At 42.8% G+C, this 25,333-nt stretch overlaps 2 protein-coding genes across 3 annotated transcripts; one reads left to right on the top strand and one right to left on the bottom strand.

The window, feature by feature from the left end:
- Positions 1–3,052: 3,052 nt before the first annotated feature.
- Positions 3,053–14,717, bottom strand: LOC100525239 (olfactory receptor 52H1-like). 2 transcript variants are annotated; one of them, XM_003129493.3, is made up of 2 exons: positions 14,584–14,717; positions 3,053–4,772 (listed from the first exon to the last, which is right to left on the bottom strand). In XM_003129493.3, the coding sequence occupies exon 2, from the start codon at positions 4,767–4,769 to the stop codon at positions 3,807–3,809; it is 963 nt and encodes a 320-aa protein (XP_003129541.3). In that variant the 5' UTR covers positions 4,770–4,772; positions 14,584–14,717; the 3' UTR covers positions 3,053–3,806. The 2 variants fall into 2 exon arrangements, with proteins under 2 accessions (XP_003129541.3, XP_084831112.1); XM_084974986.1 differs by lacking the exon at positions 14,584–14,717 and having other exon boundaries at positions 3,053–4,428; positions 4,628–4,759.
- A 1,878-nt stretch (positions 14,718–16,595) lies between these two features.
- LOC100516630 (olfactory receptor 52B6) lies at positions 16,596–17,634 on the top strand. Its single transcript, XM_003129447.3, is given in 1 exon segment — positions 16,596–17,634. A coding segment is annotated over 1 exon segment (1,011 nt). The 3' UTR covers positions 17,607–17,634.
- Positions 17,635–25,333: the final 7,699 nt, after the last annotated feature.

The raw sequence follows: 25,333 nt of genomic DNA, 5'->3' as shown, positions 1-25,333 counted from the left end.
TACAATGAGCATATCATGAGGCTCAGGGTCCGCCAGAAGTTGAATCTTCCACCACCTTGGGCCTGCTTGGTCACATCCTCAAAGGCTGTGTCATTCCTTTAATGGTTGAGCCCTGCCTCGTCCCTCCTGTCTCTAAACTATAGTTAATGAGGTACCTACAGAGAGTGAGAGAGCTCCAGAGAGATATACCTGATTCCAGAAGCACGAAGTGGAGCTGGAGACAACAGTCTTATCTTTTCTCTGGAGAAATGTATTGCCCTTCGATCTCCAAGGAGACTGTCTCAGAAGGAGGGGTTGTAGAGGGAGGAAGAATAGTCTCTATTTTATAATCAGAAAAAAAAATTTTTGTCTTTATACATACTTTGTATGTATATGTCATTTGGCCTGAACTTCAAGGCCAAATGTATAGCCCCAGGAGTACAAATCCAGTGTGGGGAAATTCGCAATTATTATTTGAATTAAAATTTTTTTTTTTCTTTTCAGGGCCACACCTGTGGCACATGGAAATTCCCCAGCCAGGGGCTGAATCAGAGCAGCAGCTGCCGGCCTACACCACAGCCACAGCAATGCAGGATCTGAGCCACATCTGCAACCTATGCTTCAGCTTGCAGCAACACGGGACCCTTAATCCACTGAGTGAGGCCAGGGGTCAAACTCACACCCTCGTGGATACAAGTCAGGGTCTTGACCTGCTGAGCCACACTGGGAACTGCTGTCATTTGCCTTTTACGTGAACAGTGATAATCTATGCCTGATCCAGAACATGTTGCTTGCACATGCAGGATGAAATTGATAACATAAATATTTAAAACCCAACACACGCTAAGTACAAACGTCCATTGTAAACAGGGTTCTGCTTCCATTACACTCGTCCCTGGACGTCTCGGGTGTCTGCCGCCCGTGCTCTCACTCTGTCTCCTTCCCACTCTATTCCCTGTAGCCATGCAACGCCACTTTCCTAAAAGACCCACCCAAAGCACGGTCAAATAATGTGCCACTCTCCCTCCCAACAACACCACTAAACTTAGGGATATGAAGGGTCATTGGGGGAAAAAAAAGGCCAACCTGACATAAAAATCAGAGCTCAGCAGAAAAGGGCCCAGCAGTGTGGCTAAGGTTCCAGGGCACCGCGTAAACTCTCAAGTCACGGCCGGAGCCACACTCAGGCCAGTAATTTGGGCTTCAGGAGGCGTGTAGCCAGCGGTGTGCAGGTGGACATACAACTGCCTTTTGGGGTTTGGGGTTGTAGATGTGATGCTTCACAAGGTATAGATACCCCCACTAAGGCTGATTTCTAGCTGCCCAAACGATGCTGACCTTCTGGCAAAATTCCTGAACATTTAGCGCTTGGCTTTCACAGGCCGTTATGAACGGTTTCGAGCACACGACTAACTGTAGCTCTTTATTAGATCTGATGCACTGGGATCAGAATGACCTTGACGATGTGGTTTTGGTTTAGCAGAGAAGATGTGAAAGAGTGAGGATGCTTCATTTAGAGAAACCCTGCCTCCCTGGGAGGGAAGACAGGGAGGGAGTAAAAGCGACACTGGGAGTCAGACCCACTTCTTAGCTATACGCTCATCTACGGTATTTGTACACTGAGCATGTTATTTAACTTTTTTATTAAGGTGAGATTCACAAAGCATAAAATTCGCTGCTTTAGCCATTTTACATGCACGAGTCAGCGGCGCTTCGTACGTTTACACGGTCATGTTACGATCACCAGTGTCTGTTTTCATCACCCGAAAGGAATCCCGCATCCACTAAGCAGTCACTCTCTATTTCCCCTTTCCCCAGTCCCCTGGTAACTACCAATTGAGCGTCTGTCTCCACAGTCTTGCCTATTCTGGACTTTTGACATATGTTATGTATAATATATGAGTGTTTTGTGCCTGGCTTCTTTCACTGAGAATGTTTTCAAAGTTCATCCATGTTGCATTACATTATCAGAAACTCACTCTTTTATGCAGGAAAATATTCCATTGTTTAGACATGACACATTTGTTTTATCCATTCATCAGTTGATACACATTTGAATGAGCTGGTTTCCCTTTTTCAGCTATTATAAATAATGCTACCATAAAACATTCATCGACAAATTTTGGTTTCAGTAACTGTTTTCAGTTGTCTTTCTTACATACCTAGGAGTATGATTGCTGGGTCATTTGGTAATTCTATATGTAACTTTTTTTTTGCTTTTTAAGGGCTGAAGGTGCAGCATATGGAAGTTCCCAGGCTAGGGGTCGAATTGGAGCTGCAGATGCTGGCCTACACCACAGACACAACAAAGTGGGATTGAAGGCACGTCTGTGACCTACACCATAGCTCATGGCCACGCCAGGTCATTAACCCACTGAGTGAGGTCAGGGATCGACCCTGCGTCCTCATGGATGCTAGTCGGGTTCTTAACCCGCTGAGCCACAACAGGAACACCTTACATTTAACTTTCTGAAGTAACGTTTTTCCATTAGATGCTACATCATTTGATATTCCAGCTGGCAATGTATCAAGGCTGTAGTTTCTCCACATCCTCGCCAATACTTATTACCTTCCATTTTTAAAAAATTATAGCTATCCTAGAAGGCATGAAATAGAAGAATAAAAAGAATTGGGAAATCATTTCTCTTCATTCTCATTCCTACTCAAGTTTAAGCTAAGATTCAGATTCCAGAGTGAATAACACATGTGAAAGTCCAGAAGGAAAAGAACATAGCTTGTTTAAAAAAAAAAAAAAAAAAAAGATATATGAGGTGGTTGTAGCAAAAAGGAGACATCTGAGAGCAAAAGAGAGAACTGGGTCAATGGACACCAACAAATAGCTAACAGGTTAGCACCAAACATGTCATAAAAGGCTTTGAAGATCTGTCAGGGTATTAGGCTTCGTGCCAAGCAAAGTTGATAACTATTAAGTGATTACTAACTACAAGATTGCCGTGATATAGTTGAAGGTTAATAAGATCACCCTAGTTTCTGAATAAACAACAAATGGGAGAGAAAAAAAAAATTGACGGTAGCAAATTTCTAAGTGAGGCTGCTGAAAATTAGTCCAGGATAAAGGGAGGATAATAAACATGTTTTAATGTGAAACACGTGTATAAATGCAAAGGCTATTCGGAAGACATAACAAATAGTAAATGACTTTTAAAATATTTAAAGAAAATGAATACGGAGAAAAGGATGTGACATGGGAAACTGGTTGATTTCTACACCATTTAAGAAGATAGAGAATTCAGGAGATTGGGCTGATCACGAGGAAAGGAAGAGGAGAAAAATGGTTATTTTTCTAGCTCACTTTTTTGAAGGCTCGGTGGGAGAGCCAAGAGGAGTTATCAAATAGCGAGTTGGTTACATGGGACAGAAGGGAATGGAAGTAGAACTTTACTTAGAGGTTTTCAGCATACAGATGGCTTTTGAATTAATGAGCTCACTTTGTGCTAAACAAATTCAACCTTACAACAAACCTATAAATTAAATATTACTTTTTTCTTTTGTTTTAAAAAGAGGCCATTGAAACAGGATAAAAGGACCAAAGGAAGAGCAAAACTTTCGTGCTTTGGTGCTTTTGATTTTAGAAAATTAGGATACTTCCACCTGATGCCTCTCTTTTTCTTGAGGCTTAAAACATCCTTGCCTCCCTCCCTCTCATTCTACCTATAATTTTACCCCACAGAATCGAGGCCTTGACATTCATAGGCGTTGGATCCATTATTGAAGTCTTCCTGCTCTTTCTTTACCAAAGAAATTCTATTAAATCAATATGATGCCTTGACGTCCCCACACTTTTTCTCCATGTTCTTATCTGCAGGTCACTGCATCCCTTTAGGGATGAATAGAAGGATGACCTTGTCCTTGATCTGCTTTGTTTTGACACCGTAAATGATGGGATTGAGGGCAGGAGGGATAGTTACGTAGAGGTTGGCAAACATGATGTGAAAAGACCGAGAGATATTGTGGCCGAAGCGATGAGTCAGGGCCGAGAACACGGCGGGGATGTAGAAAAGGAGGATGACAGTGACGTGAGAACCGCAGGTGCCCAGGGCTCTCTGGCGGGCATCTCGGGACGGAAGGTGGAAAACGGCATGAAGGATGAGAGCATAGGAAATACCAATGAGGACTGTGTCTGCGATAACTGTCATCAGAGGCACAGCAAAGCCGTACCAGATATTGACGGAGATGTCGGCGCAGGCGAGGCGGGCCACCCCTATGTGCTCACAGAATGTGTGGGGGATGGCGCGTGTCCTGCAGAAGGGCAAACGCTTCACCAGGAAAACAACAGGAAATATGACGGCAAAGCTGCGACCCACAATGCCCACCAGGATCTTGACGACTGCCCTAGGCGTCAAGACACTGGTGTACCTCAAAGGGGAGCAAATGGCCACGTAGCGGTCAAAGGCCATGGCCACCAAGATGGCTGATTCCAGGAAAGAGCTGAAGTGGAGAAAGAACAACTGAGTGAGGCAGCCAGGAAAGGTGATTTCCTGAGATTTCAACCACAATATGCCCAGGGTGCTGGGGACACACGTGGTACTTAACACGAGGTCTGTAGAGGCCAGCATCGCGAGGAAGAAGAACATGGGTTCATGGAGGCTGTGGTCCACGGCGATGAGGTAGAGAAGGATGCCATTACCTGCAAGGGCCACCAGGTAGATGCTGAAGAAAGGAATCCCGATCCAGATGTGGAGCTGCTCCAGCCCTGGGATCCCCATCAAAACGAAGGCGTCTGGGTTAAAAATGGTGAAATTCAAGGTGAGCATCCTGTGGACTGTCATGCCCTGAGGACAAAATATCACACTTGATTCCTGGGACTGACGGCCCCAGAATTCCCTTTAAGTCTTTTCCATACCTAGGATCCTTGCCTTTCCATTCTCTAATAAACGCTAGGGAAGCTGTCACCGACCTCTTGTCACAGCCACTACAGCATTTACCAAAAGCTGCCGAGAGACCGCAATTAAACCAATTATTCCCCACCTATGGCTATTACCACAACAGGATGGTTCCTATGCTGGGACGTGTGAATTAGCAAGTCTGCATTTTTTAGTGTGCCAGTGCATCATTAGGACTCTGGTGAGATGACTTACTACTGCTGACTTACCCCCACCTCTTCAATATCTGGAAGAAAATCTTCATCTAAACTCATCAGTTCTCCAGGACTCATTACCTTCTTCCACCTGCTGACTTCCTGACCCCGCTTCATAATCACATCATTTCCCACTGCTGGAACGTAATAATTGGAGGGCTGACCATGACCTTTATTCCTCCCTCAGTCTCTGTAGCTCATCTGCTGGTTCATATGATCCTTTTTTGAAATCTGTTTGATCTGCCTATTCCATTTCTTCTCCACTTCCTCACCTACTCAAGTCGTCTTAATCACTAATGGAACCAGAGAGTAAGAATCAGGTTCTTCCGATGTCTTGCAAGCCCTTCTTACGCTGCCAAATTTCTCTCTTGAAAATAGGAAATTATCAAGACATTATTCCCCGAAAGGTATTCACATAGGTCTCCCTGTATTTCTCCATCATTCCTACACTTAATTGCTTACATTTCTATCTTTTTAGAAAAGTAATCTTATATTAGTTCAGTGTCTCTAAATTCTACTTACTGCTTCTGATCCTTACAAGTGCTAATGTCTCCAAGAAACCTTCCTGGGTGTAGCTGAACCATGCAGACTACTCCCCTCCTTATAAAATCACAGCTCTTAACTGTGTGATCAAACCTAATATCAGTTAGATGGAGCTTCGCATACGTTTCCTACTCCTCTTCTTTCTTTTTATGGCTGCACCTGTGGCACATAGAAGTTCCCAAGCCAGGGGTCTAGTTGGAGCTGCAACTGCTGGCCTACACCACAGCCATGGCAACCCAGGATTCGAGCTGTATCTTCAACCTGTGCTGCAGCTTGCAGCAATGCCAGATCCTCAACCCACTGAGCGAGGCCAGGGATTGAACCTGTATGCTCACGGACACTATGTCAGGTTCTTAACCCGCTGAGCCACAACAGGAACTCCCCTTACTTCGTCTCTTAGATTCTTTTTCCAAGGTATGCATCCATCCTGCATTAATGATTGACAGCTCCTTTAAAGGATACATTTTCTTTCTCCATGTGTCTCTTCCAGAGTGCAAGACAGTAAGATTGCACATGGAATAACTATTCATACAGTCTCAGTAGTAAAACTGGTATTTCAGTTATGTCATTGTGTACTTACTTTTTTCTTATTTTCACACAAAAACGTTCACTTAGGCCAGAAAAAAAATGACATGCACACAGAGTCTTTTTCACATCTCACTATTCTGACTTCTGACCTCTGTAATCACAAAGCTCTGACTCTGAATTTTCCTATTCCCTTCTCCACTTCTAAAAGCCATTGTGATTGCAGTGGAATCAGCCAGATAATCCAATATAATCTCCCTAGTTTAAAGCCGGTTGTTTATCAACCATAGTTCTTTGACTTATAAATAACATATACGCAATTTCCAGGGATTAGATGATGCATGCCTTTGAGGGGCCATTCCCTACCCTACGTAACAAGGACCTTTTACGCTACCTGGGTCGTTCTTGTTCTGCCTCCCTAAGACTTGTGCCACCAGCACCGCCATTAACACACTCAGATAATACTCACGGGCTCCGGATTTCGAGGTTAGTGCTGGGTTAGAAAGCCAGCAAAGAGCTTGCAGAGGGTAACTCCAAGCACGAAACGGAGAGATACAGGTAGGACATAACCCAATTGAGGAGGACATATAGAGAGAAAGAAAAGGGTACCCAGGTGAGAAGATGAGGCATGGGGAGAAACGAGTTTAATGCCAGTCAGGAAAGGCAGGCACACCTGGATGGAAGAACCTTTTCTCTCTCGTTGGTTTTCTCAGGGGATTGGGGGGACTCTGAAAAATGAGGGCTCTAAGAGGGATTCCAGCAGCTCCAGTCCCTAGTCAATGCTATGAATAGCCGATTGTTTATTTCATAGTTTCCTGATGTAGAAATGACAGCATATACACATAGGATATGATTCAGGGTTTTAGACAGAGGCAAGAAAGCAGGAAGTGCTAGGACTCTTCAAGATAGGACCTGTGGAGACCAGTCATTTATAGACAATCAAAAATATTTTTTGAGAATGTATATATAAATATAATAATATATATAATGTGTGTGTACATATGACTGGGTCACTTTGCTGTAGAGCAGAAATTGACAGGACATTGTAAATCAGCTATAATTTAAAAATTTGAAAAAAAAATAAAAAAATAAAAATTTGAAAGTAAAAAACATATTGTAAAGAAATGATTTTTTACATGATAAATGAGTTTAAGCAGGTAGGCACCAGATTCTGACTCAGAAGAATGGTGTAATGATGACCTTTTAATTCCGGGCCCCAGATGATGTTTATGTAAACGTTGGGAGAAACGGCAGTTGACTGATTAGGAATATTCATGGGTTCCTGACGGAAAGACCTGTACGACAGATGTGACTGTCGGTCTTTCAATGTCCTTCAGATTCTGGTACATTTGGGTCCTCAGCTCCACCTCCTCCATTAGGTGAGGCTTTTTCTGGATAATTATTATTTTCTCCTTCCCTGAAGGGGGCTTTCTGGTCTCTACTTATAACTGCATTGAGATACTTTTTGGACTGAAAAAAAAAAATCTCAGTGATTTCTGAGCAAGATGAATTACACTTTTATATAAACCAGCCCCGGAGTTCCCATCATGGCTCAGTGGTTAATGAATCTGACTAGGAACCATGAGGTTGCAGGTTCAATACCTGGCCTTGCCTCAGTGGGTTAAGGATCTGGTGTTGCTGTGGCTGTGGTGTACGCCGGTGGCTACAGCTCTGATTAGACCCCTAGCCTGGGAACCTCCACATGCCATGGGAGCGGCCCAAGAAATGGCAAAAAAAAAAAAAAAGTAAAATAAAATTCTACTTCCCTAAAGAAATATATTTAATTTCTTGATTGTGGCTGTGTGAGTGAGGTTTTTTGTTTTTGTTTTTTTTCTCTTTTCTCTCTTTTTTTAGTACCTCACTTGCTGCATATGGAAGTTCGCAGGCTAGGGGTCCAACCAGAGCTGCAGTTGCTGGCCTACACCCCAGCCCCAGCAATGCCAGATCTGAGCTCTGTCTGTGACCCACACCACAGCTCAAGGTGATGTCAGATCCTGAGCCCACTGAGCAAGGGCAGGGATCCAACCCACATGCTCATGGATACTAGTCGGGTTCTTAACCCCCTGAGCTACAACGAGAACTCCAGTTTTTGAAGATCTCTTAGCTCCTTACATAAAACTATCTTTCTCTCATTTCAACACATCAGAGTTGGAATTACATGGCAAAAAATCAAATTGAGGACACAATGACGTCAACTCCATCCATTCCTTCAATATGAAAAAATTAGCATTTTAAAATAAAAACACATAACATACACACAAAAAATCATTTTTAAATATCAAAGTAAAATAGCAATAGATTAAAAACAATTAAAAACTAAACTGTTGCATCTTCAATGAGCCTGAGGAGACAGGACAACTAAATGTAATAAGGTTTCCAGGATGAGACCGGAACAAAAAGAGTACTAGGTAAAACTAGGAAAATCTGCCATTACCGTGTGTACTGAAGCATCCTGCCTCTGACCCAGGAGTTTTGTATATTCTACTGGCCTCATGAAACCATGGCAGTTTAACTTGCTATCTTGCAAATAGAATACAATTTCAGACTCCACACAGTTCTTGACATAGAAAATTTGAGGATACAGAATAAATATATCATACTCTGAGCACAAAACAGGGTAAAATAAATTGTCCCTAAGAAACAGTGTGTCGCAGAAATAGAAAGTTACTCTTTTTATTTTTGACTATCTTCTACATTAAGACAATAAGATTATAGTTCTTTAGAACAAATACATTTAATCAGTGCAGCAGATATATGCCATTCTAGAAAGCTCTGTCAAAATAAATAGCGTTAAGTTATAGCTCTTCCTAACAAACATGAGCTATTTCCTGAGTCTACAAAATATACACTAAATGCTCAAAAGATGTTAATCATTATTAGGTGTTCTATATAATAAAAGATATACTTGTATGTTTACATTACATTATCCGTTAAAATCACTGTAAAGTCATTTATCTGTATAAATAATCTTACAGAATTACATGCCAGCATTTCTACTATAAATACACTGCAAACAGAAATAAATCTTTCTGATACAAATTATATCAGAAACGGACTTCAGTTAATACATATTTACCTTAATTGTAATGTATCGATATTGGTTCATTGATTAGAAGGCATGTGATGCTAGTGTAAGATCCTGATAATATTATTAATTATGGGACTCTGTTCACTATCTTTGTAAGCTGTCTGTGCCAGCAATTGTTAGTTTATTTATTATCTAAAATGACACCTATTGGAATTCCCTTTGTGGCTTAGCAGATTAAGAACCCAAATAGTATCCATGAGAATGAGGGTTTGATCCCTGGCCTCGGTCAGTGGGTTGAGGACCTGGCGTTGCCGTGAGCTGTGGTGTAGGCTGGCAGCTGCAGCTCCAATTTGACCACTAGCCTGGGAACTTCCGTATGCTGCAGGTGTGGGCCTAAAAAGAAAATTAATTAGTTAATTAATTAATTAAATAGCATCTACCTACTGCCCTCATTATTCTTCAATCTCATTATCTTACTTTATTTTTCTTTATATATCACACCCTATCATATTATGGATTCATTTGTTTATTTTTTTATTTGTATCTAGCTCTCTCCTCGAGAATGTTAGTTCTATGAGAGCAATGGCTTTATCAGTTTGGTTATTTCCAGGGAGCTCTCAATAAAAAAATACTATTGAATGAATGGTAAGTGTTTGGCTGTGGGGCAAATGGTCTAATACAATGTACACACAAAACTGTGCAACTGCCAGTTGGTATAGAAATCCTGGAGAATAACTTGATACTAATTCAAAAATATATATTTGAAAGAGTCGAAAGAGTAATCTCCAAAAAAGGAGCCATGGCTGTCGGAACAATGTTTCACTAGAGGAATTACTACATCTGCCATCACATCTTAAAGGAACCAGAATCAAGAAGCTGCTGCTTCTGCCCTAACATTACCATAGGTGAGTCTCAAGTTCTAGAAGGCTTCAGAATAAGCAACCATAGTCTACAAATGTCTGTAAGAGCATTATTCATAACAGCCCAGAGATGGCAGTCACCCAATGTCCATCAATGAACGAATAGATGTATAAAATGTGTTACATCAACACAATAGAAGACTATTTAGCTGTACAAAGAAATGAAGTACCATGACACACACCAGAACGTGGATGAATTTTGAAAACGGTATGCAGGGTAAATCACAAAAGACCACATAGTCTTCCATGTATATAAAATGATTCCATTTATATAAAATGGCCAGAACTGGTAAATCTACTTAAAACAAGTTAGTGCTTTCTAGGAACTGACAGGAAGAAAGTACAGACTGTGACTATTAAGGGACAAATATCAAATATCTTAGGGGTGGAGGAATTGTTCCGGAAAGAGATAATGGCCGTGATTCAACAGCCTAGTGAATATACTAAAAGCCCCTGAATTGCCTACTTTAAAAAGGCGAATTATGGAGTTCCCTTGTGGTGCAGTGAGTTAAGGATCCAGCATTGTCAGTGCAGTGGCTGGGGTCACTGCTGTGGCATGGGTTCGATCTTCTGTACGCCGCAGGCGTGACCAAAGAGTAAATAAATAATTAAAAAGTAAATTTCATTTCAACCGACAAATAAATTACATAAAGCTTGGGCCCAGAAGAAGAGTCATTCTAATTCTGGACGATCCTGGGACAGATTGATACTACTTCTTATCTCCTGAACACTCGTCTCTAGTATCTCTGCTTTGGTTCTAGTATTCTAATTTCCATCATTTCCTTCCATCCCAATGCACCAAAGCATTTATTTCAACTGTAAACTCCTTTCACGTTTATTTCCTCAATAGGCACTTATAACAACATCACACACACAGATACCTACCCACACGAGTGTGCACACACACCAATTCTTTTCACTTCCAACTGCAATTTTAGATGCTAAGCAGCCCCCTTTAACACACCAGGCAGAATCATTCTTTTGGCTCTGGACTCGCATAGTGCTGTGTGCCCACTGCTTTCGCGTAATTACTAGTGCTCATGGTAAGAGGAAATAGTTCCTTTATCTATAGACCTAAAATGCTGATTTAGAGAAGGGATCAGTTACACCTGGTCAGATGTATGAATGAGCAAGACAGAGGCAACGACCTCTAGACAGCCTCGCCTTTAGAATGACATACAAAGAGACTAGATTTTTAGAGGCAGTGAAGGGTCGAAAAGTAAGCACTAAAGTAAAACAAACAAACAAGGACTTAAAAATAGACGCTAGGAAGGTGATGAATGAAAGACACCTACGAGGAAAATGTTTTAGGAAGGACAATGGGAAGACAGAGAGAGAGAGAGGGGGAAGGAGCAGGACGGAAAGAATAGAATCAATCCAGTGTTGGAATAAAAAATGCAAAAACGAGTTCAATGAAAACTGCAGGCTGAGAGCCTCTGAGTTGATGCCGACAACCCCCCTTAGAGGCTCAGATTGTCTATTGCTCTTCTCTCTGGTTCCATGCCAAACAAAATTCCCATGAGTCTTGCAACCTTGGGTTGAGCACAGGCACGTTGGCCCAAATGGTAGAGGACAAAGCTGGAGCTGAGGAAGAGAAGGACACAAAGGGAGGAGAATCCCTGTTCCCAAAGGAGAAGAGGGCATAGACATCATATGGCGGAATATGGCAAAAGGCGTGAGAGCCAATTCTGTATATTAACGAAGGCGAAGCTCTGCATAAAATGTTGAGTTGGGAACTGAGTCTGAGCAGGTGGCACCGGGGAGGTAAGACTGGGTCAGATATTTCAGGAGGGAGGAGGGGTTATTAATGTGGCAGGATGGATGGAGACTGGGAACCAGGTAAGTCGAAAATTCTATGGCAGTATTCAAGGAAGAATGGAAGGCTGATGGAAAAAGTTGCCTGGGAGAGCTGGAGTGAACTGTGTTTTCCTGGGAAGTTGAGTGGGAGGAGGGCAGTTCAGAGGGTCATTTTCCAGGTGAGGATGGAGAGGCTGACAAGGGAACCTTGGATCCGAAGGTGGATGCAAGTATCACACATCCTCAGACAACAAGGAAAAATGGGAAAAAAAAAAAAAAAAAAAGCGGTTATTCTATGGCATTCAGGGGACAACTTAAAAAGAATAAAGTTCCTGGAGAGAGCAATCAGGTAAAGGAGTCAAAAAACAGGCAGAAAAGGGAATTAATTCATTGAAACAGAAGGGGCAATTTTCCTGGTAATTTTTTCAAAGATGACAGAAGCAGATATCAGTGGGCAAGGAAACTGGACGTTTAAAAACTTGAAGTTCTCAAGAAGGAGGCAGCCTGAGAGATGATGTGAAACAGGGTGCTTGGGCTTGCTCCCTGGTTGGGGGGCAGCAGCATCAATGGGGGCCTGAACTGGGCTGAAAACAGAGTCACACGGATGAATGACAGGGAGAATACTCTGAACAAAAGCTGCCCTTGAAGCTGATTTAGACAGAGCATTGAAATTGGAGAGGAAGTGTGTATGCGGGCGCTGATGCAGCTGACAAAGGTGGGAGCGCGCAGTGGAGGGCGCGCAGGTTGCGTGATGCGTGGGAAGCGTGCGCATCGTGAGTGACAACAGACTGCAGACGGGGAGGATATGAGGACCCACAGTTATAAACCCATGATTTTTGTGATATTTGTGTGTTCTTCCCAGTGTGAACGTACGTGGCTGCGTGGCTGGGAACGTACCGAGGCTCTCATTTTTTTAACATTCACTGCATGTCAACTCAAGCACAGACACCGGTGAATAAGATAGACCCCGATCTTTAGAGAGCTCATGGTGTGTTGGGGTTGAAAATGTTTCAGTGTGATAAATCCTAGAGAAACAGACAACTGCAGGGGACGACTGGAATGCAGAGGAGGTGCTTAACCCAGCCTTGGGAAATAAACCGGCCAGATTAAAGGGGAGGATGGCCACGGAGGAAGCGAATTGCATAAAACCACAGAGAAGAAGAGCAGGTTCTGAGACACGCATCTTGATCAGCATCTGTAGGGAAAGCACAGAACATGTGTCTATGAGTCTATCAGGCAATGGAGAATTATTATCTACGATCCAGTAAGTAGTGTGCTCAGAATTATTTTGTGGGACTAGAATTTAATACGGGGGCTGATTTAGAAGCTGGAAGGACTGCAGGCTAGGAGACCTGTTGGGAGGTCTTTGGATAAGTAGATCTGGAGCCTGGAAAGCAATATAAATGGCAACTATAGATTTGGGAAGTTTTGGCACAAGCAGGACACATGAAGCCAGGGCAGGTGACAAGACTGGCCAGGCAGCAGAGAGATGCCAAAAGGAAACGCCCACAGTAAACCTTCCTGCAGGGACAGAGGGCCCTTCATGAGGACTAGAAAGGGAGGTTGGGGCAAGAGGAGAACCAGCGCTGGGTAGAGAAACCAAAGCCAAGAGAAGAAGCTAAAGAAAGGCGTGATTTTGATGGGAAGAGAGACAGAATGAAAAGCAGGGAGACAGGCGAGGCAAGTGAGATATTTTTATCACACCTGTCAGTTTACTGTTGGCTTTCAAGCTGAAACATATTTGCATATTCATAAATAATAAAATCCAGGAAATTAGGAGTAACTGCTGATAAAGAAGAGAAGGGATAACGGATAAAACAAAGTCCCGGAGGAAGCAGGAAAGAAAGAGGATTCAGAGAAAGGTGGGGGAATTTTTCTTGAAGGTATAAATACATACATACTTATACGCACAGGTGCATAGTTAAACATGCATGAAAGTATGTATATATGTACAATTGTAGGGGTTTTGTGGGTTTTTTTGGGGGGGGTGTCCATATATTTAGTTTGTTTTAAAAAAAATTTAAGGAGTTCCCGTCGTGGCTCAGTGGTTAACAAATCCAACTAGGAACCATGAGGTTGCGGGTTCAATCCCTGGCCTCGCTCAATGGGTTAAGGATCCGACGTCGCCGTGAGCTGTGGTGTAGGTTGCAGACGCAGCTCGGATCCTGCATTGCTGTGGCTGTGGCGTAAGCCAGCAGCTACAGCTCTGATTGGACCCCTAGCCTGGAAACCTCCATATGCCACGGGAGCAGCCCAAGAAATGCCAAAAAGACCAAAATAAATAAATAAATAAATAAATAAAAATTAACATATGGCAACTATGTGAGATGATGGGTGTGTTAATGATTTCATAATGTATATAATACATTTATTAAATTGTGTCATACACCTTACATTATATAGTTTTGTCAATTCCACCTCAGTAAAGCTGGAAAAGTTACCTTAAATTTTAAAACTATCTTCTGATCTGTATACATGATCTTCTCCATTTATTTACATTTAAAAAAATCTCTTCTGGCAGTATTTTATAATTCTTAGTTTTTATAAGACTTTTATAATTCTTAGCTTTGAAACTTGGGGTTAAATATAAAAAGATACTTTTCATTTTAATACGTAGTTGTTTGCTACTGGTATAAAAATACGGTTGATTTGTATCATTTTTGTACGCTCCAAATAAACAAACAAATACATACCTGGAGCTTTCCTGTGCCTAGGTGAAGTCAAATATAGTCTAGCTCTGCGAAGAGACCTCAAAATGCAGCGGGAATGTCCACACAACTTTCTCTGAGAGTGGAGGGAAAGAGAGAAAGCTGCCTGCAGAGATAAGATAAATGAACAGGAGAGGGAATGATAAGATGAAGGATTGTTCCCTGAGTCTCGAGGTCTCAGTTAAGCAGCAGGAAAGTTCAGTTGAGAGGGAGGAGCAAGAATTTCCGCAGAGGTCGAAGTTGTACAGTCACTGGAGAATAATTTAACAGGACGGAGGGGGCGTCAGGTGGCTTAACATGCAGGAAAAACTGTTGCTATGCCTGCATCGTCTTCTTCACATCCTGACCAGGTAAGCGGAGGGGAGCGCTGGTCAGCTTGAGTTGAAGTGGAGAACACACCGGTTAGATCGAACTGAAGCCCGAGCATTTCCACGGAGGATGCCGCAGACACTAAGTGGGCCTGAGACGTCACCCGTCCTGTGAGGTGGACACCTAGACCAGGGAGGAAAGAAAGTAGAAACGGTCCCACATCAGTGGTTCACAGACTCTTGCAGGAATCAGAGTCACCCGGTGACCTTGCTAAAAGATCCAAGGTCAGGGTTTCTGCGCATTCGGTGTGTGGTGGGGAACTTGCGAGTCTGGGCACCTGGGGAAGCGCCGCTGCACACCGCCCTTCATGTCCTGGGTGACAGTGCCACACTTCAGAGCCACCTAGGTGACTCAGGAAGCACCACCCAGTCCACCAAGGCTTCCATAGGTGAAATGTAATGTAACACACCAAAAGACCATAATTATGCTATTTTCGAGATCAGAAAACTGTTTCTTGGAAAAGACAGTAACTTGTCCAAAAATCACATGATCTAACTGACAGATTTCTGAACCAGAATTTTTCTCGCCCTGTCCAGTGTTATTTCTCAATGCCACAGCCGCCTTCCCTGCCTTGGTAATTGTCAGAACACCTGCAACTGGGGGAAAAGGGGCAGAGGGGCTGCAGTGCCCACTACTCCCAGCCCTACTTTTCACATAGTCTGCTGGGCAGAGGCCAGTGCTCTTTGGGGGGGAGACGGCAGTCCTTCGTGAGCCTGGGGCTTGTGCAGAGCTCACCTACCCATAGAGGTTACAGAGATTGTCTTTCCTTTTCTGACTATCCCCACTCTTTTCAGCACGTGTGGCCCTCTACTGAGTCTGGCAATGTTTTCGAGCCCTGTAGATGCCTGAAAGTCTTATAGGTAGCTGTAAAAGGGAGCCTCTGAATAAGCACCCAGAGCCTGTCTGTGGGCAGGGCCTAGAGCTATGTTCGTTGTGCAGATGCTGTGTGTGATTTTCTTACAGAGAATATGCATGTGTGCAGAGCCCATCATGGTTGCAGGACCTGTGTGTGCAGCACTTGTAGCTAATTGCAAGCCTTTTTTTTTTTTTTTTGTCTTTTTGCCATTTCTTGCGCCACTCCCTGGCATATGGAGGTTCCCAGGCTAGGGGTTCAATTGGAGCTATAGCTGCCGGCCTACACCAGAGCCACAGCAACGCGGGATCCAAGCTGCGTCTGCAACCTACACCACAGCTCACGGCGACGTCGGATCCTTAACCCATTGAGCGAGGCCAGGGATCGAACCCGCAACCTCATGGTTCCTAGTCGGATTTGTTAACCACTGAGCCACGACGGGAAGTCCAAGCCTTTTTTTTTTTTTTTTTTTTTTTTGTCTTTTTCAGGCTGCACTCAAGGCCCATGGAGGTTCCCAGCCTAGGGGTCGAATCGGAGCTATAGCTGCTGGCCTAAGCCACAGCCACAGCAATGCGGGATCCCAGCCGCATCTGCTACCTATACCACAACTCATGGTAACGCCTGATCCCACTGAGCGAGGCCAGGGATTGAACCCACATCCTCATGAATGGTAACTGGGCTCTTAACCCACTGAGCCACCACGGGACCTTCCTGATTGCAAGCCTGTATGTGCACTCTGCTGATATAGACTAAGTCTGAAGCCCCTTTTTTTCTTATGCCCCAGGGGAGGGCTCTGCAGAGCACCATGGCCCTTTTCTCTGCTCACAATGTAGCTGCTGTGAACGACTCTGATACTCGCAGGGCCGGATGCTTCCTTACCGGCATCCCAGGGCTGGAGCACCTTCAGATCTGGCTCTCCATTCCCTTCTGCTCCATGTACGTAGCTGCCCTGGCAGGCAACGGCGTTTTGATCTGTGTCATCGTCTCCCAGCCACGCCTGCATGGGCCCATGTATGTCTTTCTGTCCATGTTGGCCAGTGCCGACGTCCTGCTGTCCACAGCCACCATGCCCAAAGCCCTGGCCACCTTCTGGCTCGGTTCTAGCCACATCTCCTTTGATGGCTGCCTCACCCAGATGTTCTTCATCCACTTCCTCTTCGTGGCTGACTCGGCAGTGCTCCTGGCCATGGCCTTCGATCGCTACGTGGCCATCTGCTCCCCTTTGTGATACACCACCATCCTCACCAGCACGGTCATTGGGAAGGTCGCCACCGCCACGCTGGCCCGCAGCTTCATCATCATGTTTCCATCCATCTTTCTCCTCAAGCGCCTGCACTACTGTCGGGTCAACGTCATAGCCCACACGTTTTGTGAGCACATGGGCATCGCCCGTCTGTCCTGTTCCGACATCTCCGTCAACGTCTGGTATGGGCTGGCCGCTGCCCTGCTCTCCACAGGCCTGGACGTCATCCTTGTGGCCGTTTCCTACATGCACATCCTCCGAGCTGTCTTCCACCTCCCTTCTCGGGATGCCCGGTGCAAGGCCCTGAGCACGTGCGGCTCCCATGTCTGCGTCATCCTCCTCTTTTACATCCCCGCCCTCTTTTCTGTCTTTGCCTATAGGTTTGGCGGGAGACGCATCCCACGCTACGTCCACATCCTTCTGGCCAACCTCTACGTGGTCCTCCCGCCTGTGCTCAATCCCATTATTTACGGAGTGAGGACCAAGCAGATTTTGGAAGGGGCTAAACAGATGTTTTCAAAGCTTGCCAAAGGCTCTAAATAAATGCTCCCGACTTGACCGCAACTCAATCTCTTTCTATACCTATTAATGTCTCTATTTTTATATTCACTCTCTCCTCATCTGTATGCTATCCCTGTATTAGTCTCCTCCGTGTTCTAATTACTTAAATACATGTTCTACTCAAATCCACCTTTGATTAATTTTCTTAGAAATCTATAGAAATACTCACTGCTCTTTCTTCCATCTATTATTCAATTAACTTCTGATACCTCATCACCTCAAGGAAAACTAATTAGGGAAAATGCGATGACTTACCTGGAATCTCAGCATCCACTTTCATTTTCTCCTTGATGTGGGACCCAAGCCCTTGTATTATTTTGACATTTAGATTTGTTCGTTCAACATCTTTCTCACAATAGGAACCTCTGAGAACTGTCGTGTCTAGAAATTCTTAGTCCCCTAGGGTGATATTTTCATTACCAGCTACACACGTTTAGAATGACACACATTTAAATAGTCAAGTTCAGAGAGGCTAACACACAGCAGCACAAATATGTGGACACATCCATTTATCATCAGCTTAAATATGCACGTGCCATTTCAAAAACTTTTATCCAATAAGTCTAGGCTACTGTTACTGGTTCCAGACAGAGCTTTCTTTAAAATGTAGATACTTACATAGGGATAGAATAGTCTTTTCCATCCAAGTATGTTTTGTATTTTAAAAACATAGTCATCATTAAATTAAGAAGTCAAATACCTACTCACATCCAGTAGACATGAATTTGTGCATTATTTCACAACTTGTTAAAGAAATATAAATACTATATGTAGTTCAGTAGCTTGCTCACTAATCATTAATTATTAACACCAGCGATGAGTCTAGCCTGATGTCCTCTAGATTGAGAAATGTAAGTCTGTCTGAATTTTAGCCTAAAACCAACTCATCCTCAAAGACCTAGCTCACATCTCAACGCCGTGTACATCCGTGCTCAACCCACAGTCAAATATCCACCTTTTAAGATTTTCCACCTCTTTTCATCTAGATGACTATTTTGTTGGGGCCTGAGAATATTTTTTCTTGTCTTATTAGAGTTCTTTTTCCTGTCTGTGCCTTTATTCCTTGTCTAAAATGCATTCTTTGAGGAAAGGTTGTTTGGAAAGTCATTTTTTATCTCTATTGTTCCACAGCTTAAGAACCTGCTCATAGCAAATACGCAGTAGGTATGAATGTGCATAAATTCTTATTTTAAATATTTTTAACATCACTTTTCTGTTCAACATGTATTCTTCTTTGAGTGAGCTCTTCTCAGGCCTGGGATTCAGTGTTAAAAAGAGGAGAAGATGGTGCTAGGTGCTAGGAGACGTGATCTTAAAGCCTGGGTCTACCACTTACTTGTTCGATGGGTTTGAGAAGTTGCATGATTCTAGTGAACTTCGTTTTCTACTCGTTGATAAAGAAGTTGAGGATGATATAACGGTATTTGTCTATTACATAGTAAGCATTCAGTAACTGTTCAGTTCATTTTTCTCTCTTTCCTTTCCACATAGATTTCTGCATCCTGGAGACAGCATAATAAAAGTTAAAGAGAGACATGTTAGTTAGTACTTATTATGTGGAGGAGGGGTAGTAAGTTTGGGGATTTTGAATTTTTGCTGGAATTTTGACTCTTCTGCATACTGTATGACTTTAGGCAAGTTGCTTCACCTCTCTATGTCTCACTTTGCTCAAATTTAAAAGGGGAATACTGGGATTGCCTGTTGTGGCCCAGCAGAAACGAATCAGACTAGTATCCATGAGGATGCGGGTTCGACCCCTGGCCTTGCTCAGTGGGTCGGGGATCCGGCATTGCCCTGAGCTGTGGTGTAGGTCACAGACGAGGCTCAGATCTGGCATTGCTGTGGCTGTAGTGTAGGCCGGCAGCTACAGCTATGATTGGACCCCGAGCTGGGAACTTCCATATGCCACGGATGTGGCCCTAAAGAGCAATAACAATAATAAATAAAAAGGAAATACTAATAGTACCTTTTGCATAATGACTCGATGAGGAATATAGAGTACATATATGAGATATATATATGTGTGTGCTTGTGTATATATATATACACTAATATAGCTTATAATAGTGTCTGACATATAATAAACACTTTACAAATAATAGCTTTCTTTGTATTGCTGTTTTAATTATTGTTAATAGCTCATCCAACTCAATTCATAGCTCATCACCTTATGATTAATAAAGAGTTGTCCTGAGACCTAAGCCTATTGCATGGGTTATACTATAATTTTGTTTAATGACAAATCAGAAAAAGGAAACAAGAAGAGAAGGAAAAATATTTTACTATGTTTACAATAATTGAACTCCACCACATATAACTTTAAAATATCAAAATTAGGAGTTCTCTTCGTGGCTCAGTGGTTAACGAATCCAACTAGGAACCATGAGGTTGCGGGTTCAATCCCTGGCCTTGCTCAGTGGGTTAAGGATCTGGCATTGCTGTGGCTCTGGCATAGGCCAGTGGCTACAGCTCCGATTGGACCCCTAGCCTGGGAGCCTCCATATGCTGCGGGAGCAGCTCAAGAAAAGGCAAAAAGACAAAAATAAAAATTAAAATAAAAAAATAAAATATCAAAATTAAATTACTTAAAATCTTTATAGACATTGCTTTAGTATGACTATGCCAGTCAAGACACAGAGATTTTCTGCTTATTTTGCAGACACAGCAAATCACTTCCTCTTCAGAGCTGGTACTTGTTCGTCCTCTGGCCTGAAATGCTCTCTTTTTATGTCTTTATATAACTCACTCCTTCCATTCACTCTGTTTTCTGTTTATACGTCTCTTCCACCAAGACATCGCTATAATCTTTCAGTTTAAAAAAAAAATAAATAAATGAAATAAAATAAACCTCCTTTTTTCTTACTTGAAAGAAAAGAAAACAAAACGAAAAACAAAAAACCACCATAAGCAAAGTCAAAAGTCAGTAGCAAACTGGGGAGAAATATTTTCAAATTATGTTATAGATAAAAAGCTAACTTTCCCTTACAGTGTAGGGGGGAAATGATCAAGAGTTTGATGCTAAAGAGGGCAAAACATGGACATTTTGTTGCAATCAGTGTTTCACTCTCATCCAAGAGGTGGAATCAAGTCAGGTATGTTGAGGCGCACATCTGGGAGAACAGAGTTTCTACAGGTTAAATGCCTAAAAGTGGAACATTCGGATACTTATTTTCAATTGTAAAATTAACATGTGTTATTAGAAAGGAATTAGATTTAACTAATTCTTATTAGTAAAGAATTAGGTTTGGAAAGTGGAAAGCAAAGCATCTCCAATGCTGTTTCCCCAAAAGTAACTTGTTCTTGCCCAGAATCAAAGGAAGAAGACCCTTTTCTATTTCCTTCCTTCCTTCCTTCCTTCCTTTTCTTTCTTCTCTTTCTTTCTTTCTTTTTCTTTCTTTCCTTCCTTCCTTCTTTCGAAATACCTTCGTGTAAGAACCACCGCAAGGGAGCCTTGCCTCGTGGGTTGAGGGCTGAGTATCTGAGAGGGAGATTGAATAAGGAAGGTAAAAATCCAGCAGGTAAGATATAGTTTATGGGGGAAAAATTACCGAGGGGGTTGAGCCATTTCTCCTCACGGAGCCCCTATTGCTCTTCCAAGTTGCCCTCTCAGCCCTCACCTAACCTTATTCTGGAGAGTTATTCTTACACATGCCCAAATAAATGATGGCTTTACTATTTCAACTGGGCAGATTTCAAAAGTATTCAAATTGAAACAACACTAAGAAGAAAAAGCCAGAACAGTTCCTTCCTCATCCCTCTTGCATTTTCCAAGGCCTCAGAGCCCTCAATTTCATTATTTTATTTTATTTTTTTTAATTTTATTTTTGTTTTTTTTTTAAGGGCTGCACTCACGGTATATAGAAGTTCCCAGGCTAGGGGGTCGAATCAGAGCTACAGCTGCCGGCCTGCACTACAGCCACAGCAACTTGGGATCCAAGCCGCATCTGCAGTGACCTACACCCCAGCTCACGGCAATGCCAGATCCTTAACGCACTGAGTGAGGCCAGGGACTGAACCTGCGTCCTCATCGATGCTAGTCAGATTCATTTCCACTGAGCCACAACGGGAACTCTTCAATTTCATTATTTTAAAATTTAGCCCTAAAAAACATCCAATGGTTTTAGATAAATTTTTGTGCATGTGCGTATGTGTTTCCAGGTATCACAGCCTACTGTTGGTCAGCATCCTTTATTTATTTACTTATGCTGCTTTTATGAATGAGAACGTCTTTTAAAAACCTTTATCGGACTATGTTCAAATCAATTATAATTTGGATTCAACAAACCTAAGGTGTCTGTTCCATTTTAGCAAACTGGGTAACTGCTCCTACCTCACCTCGCCTCATATCCTTCCTCTTGGTCCTTCACCCCTCAGGCTCACTAGCCTTGAATAAGTTGAGAGACTTCAAGGGCAGCACATCCATGGGTGAGAGACTGAGCCAGGCTGAGCATGACCACACGCTCATTTTTGGAGAAGTGGGAAATAGGACTGGAGTCCAGAACAAGCAAGGATCACCTCTGTCCCTATGGAAGTCACTCAGGATCATGATAAGAGGATAATTATAGTGGGGTGGGGGGAGGAGAAAAGAGAAGAGATAAGACAAAGAAAAACAGAGATCAGAAGCAGGAGGAGGAGCCACCTGGGAACAAAGGAATAACTGGGGATGAGTAGATAACTGCAACGAGAGAGACTGTACTATGATGAAGTGATATAAAGATGCTTTTGTTTTACAGTTTAAGAGAAGGGAGGGAATCAGCGAGGACAAGGACGACAACTGCCAGGGATGACAACTAGCCCCACCTTCCGGCCAGCAGAGCTGGAAGAAAATAAACACGCATACTCTGGGGAGCCCGTTTTCAGTTAGGCAAGAAAGCAAAGAGAATATTCCAAGAAAATCTTGCTGACGGCTGACTGTGAGTCCTGGATTGTCTAGTACGGGATTTCAAATGTTGGAGAGGGATCGTGTATGGGCTCAAAACTAGGCATATCCAGACCCACATGGAGATGAGACTCTGAGTCAGAACCTTGCATCCTGAGCTTTTTGCATAAAATGCATGATAGCCATTTTCCTAAAGGTCTCCAGGCAGTGAGTGGTGGTGTTTTGAGGAGGGAGGTGTGAGAATGGAAACGTGGGGGGGGCTAGCCTTCTCTGGAACAGGGGGGCTCGCCCTTGAATCTTGGGACAGTGACCCCATCACGCCATTCTCCTTTTAAACGGATGAACGTCACCTATTCTCCGCAAGGCTCTTTTCCACCTTCAGGACACAATGTTAGGCTCCGGAACTTTTTAAGTGCTTATGAAAATATTTGGATCCTAAAAAACAAAACACCTGGATCCTGAAAATCGTATAAACTTAAAGACTCCCTAATATAGCAGGGAGGAAATCTGTCTAAGCAAAATTAACCAACGGCAAACTCACTGTCTCTTAACCATAGTTATGCTTCAATTCAACTCTCACAATTAGTTATTTTTACCTCTGGGATGTAGGCATGTTTTTCTTTGTTTTAAACTGTGGTGGAAAAGTAAGCACCGCTGAGGTGGAAACCTCAGTATCACCACCTCCTGGCCCTGATAGTATCAGAGCCCTTTGTACCTGCAGTTATTTAAATCCTATCAGGGCTCTTCCTAGCTCAGAACATGCATGCCTTACCGTTCCCACTTCTGGAATGGTGCTGTAGTGGTCTAGACCTGTAAAGACTCAATTCAGCTCTATAGGAGGATTTTCCGGCCCCTCCTGTCTTTTCAAGGCACTTCCCCAACGTGAGAAGCTGGCCTTACTTTCTGTCTTCATCTGTCATATGCAGCAACAGGTGAATAAAGCCCGGTGGCCCTCACCCACCCTGCAGGACTTCAGCAGTTGGCCAGTGTGGGATGAAGAAATACAGGGAATCTTGCAGGTTTGAAGTGTGACCCAAGCTTGAGGAAAAAGCACAGCCACACTGATCTCAGGCCACCAAGTGGCTGTGTCAAGGTCAAAGTCCAGAAGACCCTGACCCAGGAAGCCTGGGAGAAGGAAGAAGCAGCTCTCAAGCCCTGGAGAAAGGCATTCAGCCAAGAGATGAGAGGAGATTGAGAGGCCAGCAGCCCATGCATTTCTTCCTCTTTCGGCTAAAGAGGTAAGCTCAGTTACTCTTTTTGTTTTTGAAAATTTGAATTAGTACTTCATTGAAATGTAATTTATATACTATACAATTCACCTATTTCAAGTGTATGATTCAGTATTGTTTGTATCATATTCATAGAGCCATACCACTTGCAACACAATTTATGTTATTTTATTTTATTTTTTGTCATTTTAGGGCTGTGCTTGCAGCATACGGAGGTTCCCAGGCTCAGGGTCAAATCGGAGCTGTAGCCCCTGGCCTACGACACAACTCATGGCAATGCCGGATCCTTAACCTGCTGAGCAAGGCCAGGGATCAAACCCATGTCCTCATGGATACTAGTCAGGTTCTTTACTGAGAAAACGGGAACTCCCGACCACAATTCATTTTAAAACATTTCCTTTACCCCCCTTTCCCAACAAAAAAGTTATCCTTTTATTTATTTTTAATTTTTTTTACATTTTAATTATTTTCTTTAATAGCTTTATTGAGTTAGAATTCACACATTATACGATTCGCTCATTTTTTTTTTTTTTTTTTTTTTTTTTTGGCTGTGCCTGCAGCATGTGGAAGTTCCTGGGCCAGGGATCGAACCTGTGCCAGTGCAGTGACAATACCAGATCCTTAACTGCGAAGTCTCTAGGGAACTGCAAGGTATCCTTTTGTAATCACCCACCCTTTTCTCCTATCCCAGCCCCAGCCCTAGGCAACTACTAACCTCTCTTCTCTCTTGATAGATTTACCGGTTAGTTCTGGACCTTTGAAATAGATGGAAGCGTACAATGTGTGATCTTTTGGGACTGATTTCTTTCATTTTGCACGTTTTCAAGGTTCATTTATGTTGCTACATGTATCAGTACTTTGTTCCTTTTGATGGCTGAGTAATATGCCATGGTAAGGCTCTGTCACATGGTGCTTATTTATCCACTTGAAAGTTGATGGGCATTTTAATTATTTCTACTTCTTGGCTGTTATGAATGATGCTGCTGTGGCCATTCAAGTGCAAGCGTTCATGTGGAATTATGTTTTCATTTCTCTTAGATTCACACCTAGAGGTAGATTTGTTGAGTCATATGATAACTATACTGAACCCTCTGAGGACCTGCCAGACTATATTCCAAAGTGACTGCATCATATTACACTTCCTCTTGCATGTAGAAAACTCCCAATTTTTTCACATTACTCTATGAAACTTGTTACTACTGTTATTTAAATTCTGGCCCTCTTTTTGGGTGTGAAATGGTATCTTATAGTGGTTTAGATTTGCATTTCCCTAATGGATAACGACGGCAAGCCCAGTTGCCTGCCATGTCTCAATGAGCCCTCATTTATAAACCTGGGAATGGGACTAGAAATCCAACATTTGAAAGACTAATGAATAAAATATGTTAAAATAAATCCAATTCATTTAGAAGAGTAGATGCCTCATATTTAGACTTCTGTTGTAGTTTTCTTGGAGCTTATGCTTCAGCTGTCATTTCTCCAAGAAGATGATAATCTCTGCCCATTTTATTTTCTTGGGTTGTCACGAAAATTGAATGTTTGCTTGAAACTCTTTGTGAAATTAAATGTACTATATACACAAGAAGAAAGAGGAATAGCAG

The sequence above is a fragment of the Sus scrofa genome, chromosome 9 (genome assembly GCF_054392235.1).
Source record: "Sus scrofa isolate SSC_HxYL_T2T_F1_AM1 chromosome 9, Sscrofa_HxYL_maternal_Yorkshire_Landrace_v2.0, whole genome shotgun sequence".
In the NCBI taxonomy this organism is placed as follows: Eukaryota; Metazoa; Chordata; class Mammalia; order Artiodactyla; family Suidae; genus Sus; species Sus scrofa.
This window is presented reverse-complemented; position numbering and strand designations above follow the sequence as displayed.